This window comes from Galeopterus variegatus, unplaced genomic scaffold (assembly GCF_000696425.1).
Source record: "Galeopterus variegatus unplaced genomic scaffold, G_variegatus-3.0.2 Scaffold62, whole genome shotgun sequence".
Taxonomy (NCBI): Eukaryota; Metazoa; Chordata; class Mammalia; order Dermoptera; family Cynocephalidae; genus Galeopterus; species Galeopterus variegatus.
The window spans coordinates 249,469-253,092 of NW_007726173.1; the positions used below are offsets into that span (position 1 = coordinate 249,469).

Sequence of the window (3,624 nt, forward strand, 5' to 3'; positions counted from 1 at the left end):
AATGACAATCCAAAGTAACAGATGCTCTAAAACCCATATTTTGGCATTGGAACTTTTTATTTTTTTATTATTATTTTTTTTTTTTTAAAGATGACTGGTAAGGGGTCTTAACCCTTGATTTGATGTTGTCAGCATCATGCTCTCCCAAGTGAGCAACCGGCCATCCCTATATGGGATCCGAACTATGGGATCCGAACCCGTGGCCTTGGTGTTATCAGCACCACACTCTCCCAAGTGAGCCACAGTCCGGCCCCTGCATTGGAACTTTTTACCTTTGGTTAATTATGAGTGGGTCTGATATTCTGAGTACTCATTTTAAGTAAAGTAATGAGGCTGCTTAGTAAAGCCGTGATTTGGGCATCATCCCATCCTCACTGTGGCTCAGCTTTTTCTTGCTACTTATTCCAAACCAAAATATAGAAGAGCTCTCTCTGAGATTTTATATCCAGCATAGGTGGGTCCATGTGGCCATGAGGCTTATGGTTAAGAGTTGGTGATGATTTGGAGAAACAAACAGTATTTTCATTATAACCCCAGTGTTGTATGTATGTGATCATATATATCTAAACACACATGCAAAATATCAAGGAAAAGACTACAAATAAATACACAGTGGAGATGTTGTCTCTGCTTAGTGGTAATACAGGCATATATTTGTGTATTCTTTTCTGTATTTCCTAAAATTTCTATAATAAGCATATAAAACTTTTATAATTAGAAAATGAGACTTATTTTAAAAAGCCATCAGCAAATGCAAAATTTCAGTAAAACAATCGTTTAACAGTGCTAATCACAGAAATAATTGCAAGTTGACTAAATAAAAGCACAGTATTTGCTGATAGTGGCAGGAATCCTTATTGATAGTGCACCTAGTAGTTCTCATAGTCCGTAGTTCACATATGTTACAACATTCGTTCTTCCATTTTAAAGGAAAAAGAAACTGACCCTCAGAGAGGTTAGGTAACTTTTGTTCTCCTAAAACTCACATCAGCTAAAAGAGAGAGTGTTGTAAAGTAGCAGACTGGGAAGAGAAGTATTTAACAGAGGAGAGCCAACCTGAATCAACACCAGTCCATGGGTGGTCTGTAACTGCTGCTTTGGTTTTGTGTTGATTATATGGGCATGGAAAGGTTGCGCCGGAGACATCTGGTTCGGGGCCTGGGTACAGCCAGGGTCCTCCAGACCCAGGTGATTTGTTGGTCCTGACATCACACTCAAAAATAAGTGGAATGTCAACAGGTAGAGTCCAAGAAGAGACTTTTAGTTAAAACTAAAGAGAACATGAAGAACATCCTCATCTGTCTCTTCTTGCTCTCACCCCTGAATTTCTCCAGATTGAAAAGTTCAAAGAATAAGAAAATTGTTTTTTAGAAATCCACACAGATATTCAAGTGCTTACTGAGTATTTTCCATGTGAACATTAGCGAAGTATTTTCATCTTGATTATGAATCTGCACTAGTGATGACTGACCTTTGTATCTCTCCTATCCAGATTGTGTCTGCAGTACAATATTGCCACCAAAAACGGATCGTTCACAGAGACCTCAAGGTGAGTTGGAGTAGCCTTGCTAAGTGTATACTCTGTATGTATGTGTGCAGTTCTCTTGGCAGTCATTACACAAATGAGGTGTGGATTAGATTGTGTTATTAAATAAGAAAAAGTAAATCCTATAATTGAAACTTTTTAATCAAGTTATAGTAAAAAGCATTAAAAGTAAAGTGAAGTTTATTAAAAGTATTTTACATTTCAGTGAAGTTGGCTAGTAGTTGATCTCTGGAGGACAGTCATCATACAACCAAATAGATAGGGCCTCCAGAAATGTATGGTCGCACCTGGACAGTGTCCTCAGTGCCACTTGACATCCTTTTCAGTTTGTGTAGTCAGCATTCTCTCCTGTTAACAGCAGTGCCTAGTTGAGACCTCCTTCGTGGTCCTCCACCTCTGCCCTCATTCTTGGCATATAGGATGAGGTTTCATATTTCACTGAGAAATAGAGACACCAGGCAGGAACTCCCTCAGTTTCCCAGCAGGCCGTCAAACCCAGCTGCACCTACACCCATTCTCCTTATCCTCTCCTCTTGTTACAGTAAAGCGGAGCGTCTCTGCTGACCCTGCCTCTGTTCTGGTCCTTGAGGACTGTGCTCTGTCTGTTGCCTCTTTTCTCCATTTCTTCACCTACTCTCCCTCTCTAGTGGCTTCTCTCCAGTGGCATTTACACGTGATCAAGTCTGTACCATCATTTACCAAAACCCTCTCCACCCCAGTTTCCCTTCCACATACACCTTTTCCCTCCTTTTATCTTCACAGCCATATTTCTCTAGATTCCATGTCTTAACTTGGTAGTCACCTCTGCTGTTTCCTCCCTGACTGTCATCAACTTGCTGGTTCCTTTCGGCACCCATCCTTAGTGCATTTGTATTCACTCTGGTATGGTGGTAGCCACCTATATCCTGATAACCCTCAAATTTGTTCCTGCAGCCGGAACCCTCCTGTAGGATCCAGGATCTAGGTAAGAAAAGGGCATCTTTACCTAAGCATCCCTCAGGTGCCTCTGGTGCAGCAAGTTCAAAACCTCAATTCTTCCTTCCTAAACGTGAATATTCATTTCTCATTCTGGTGGCTAATGTCTCTTAGGTGTCTCCCTCTACTTTACAATCCACTCAGTCACCAGGTCCTTTTGCTGCTATTTCCCAAATATCTCTTAAATTTACTCTTTTGTCTCCCAGTTACCACTAGGCCAGGCCCCCATCATCTCATGGTTGACGATGACACTAGTTTCTTGCGTGGTCTTCTCTGTTTCCAATTTTGCCTCTTCCTCCCATATATGTTTTCCACATTGCACCCAGAATGGTCTTTTAAAAACATAAGTAAGGGCCGGCCTGGTGGCGCACTGCTACAGTGCGCCGCTTGGGAGCGCGGTGGCACTCCCGCCGAGGGTTCGGATCCCACATACAGACCGGCCGCTCACTGGCTGAGCGAGGTGCGGGCACAACGCCAAGGGTTGCGATCCCGTTGCCGGTCACGAAAAAAGGCAAAAAGGAAAAAAAAAAAAAAAAGTAAGATTGTCATTTGTCTGCTTAAATGGCTCTTCAGTGGCTTCCCATTGTCCTTAGGATGAAAACCCAGACTTCCGAAGTACCACTTACTTGTTGGCCCTTTGTGGTCCAGCCCTGGCCATCCTCCCAGCCATCTCTCTCTCTGTATCTTTCATTTTCTTTGAGCGAAACATGCTCATCACTCTTACTTGTGGGTTTTCAAATTCTTTATTGTGCCTGAAATACCTCTCTGCATTACATCTATTATGATCAGCTGCACCTTCTTGTGCTTCCGTTTCACTTCTTTTGGGAAGCCATCCACCCTGGGCCTGTGGTTCCTTGTACCTCCACTGTCACAGCACTTGGGTCTCAGGGCAGCTGCTTATCTTTCTGCCTCTCCCCTTCTAAACTGAGTTCCTAAGGATAGGACCCTGTCTGTCTTGTTCATCATTATATATCCAGACACAAACAAAACTCGACTACTGCTGTGTACAGCCACATAATAAATGTTTGTTGAAATAAATGAAAGAGGGCCGGCCCGGTGGCGCACTGGATAGTGCGCCGCTTGGGAAGCGCGGCGGTGCTCCC

General features: G+C 43.0%; 1 protein-coding gene across 12 annotated transcripts in view; it reads left to right on the plus strand.

Moving 5' to 3' along the window:
- Positions 1-3,624, plus strand: part of MARK3 (MAP/microtubule affinity-regulating kinase 3) — a 112,571-nt gene that overhangs the window by 73,335 nt on the left and 35,612 nt on the right. For all 12 annotated transcript variants that reach the window (XM_008576399.1, XM_008576411.1, XM_008576356.1 and 9 more), the window contains one exon: positions 1,493-1,549. In XM_008576399.1, coding sequence (XP_008574621.1) covers positions 1,493-1,549 — 57 coding nt within the window. The remainder of the gene's footprint in view (positions 1-1,492; positions 1,550-3,624) is intronic.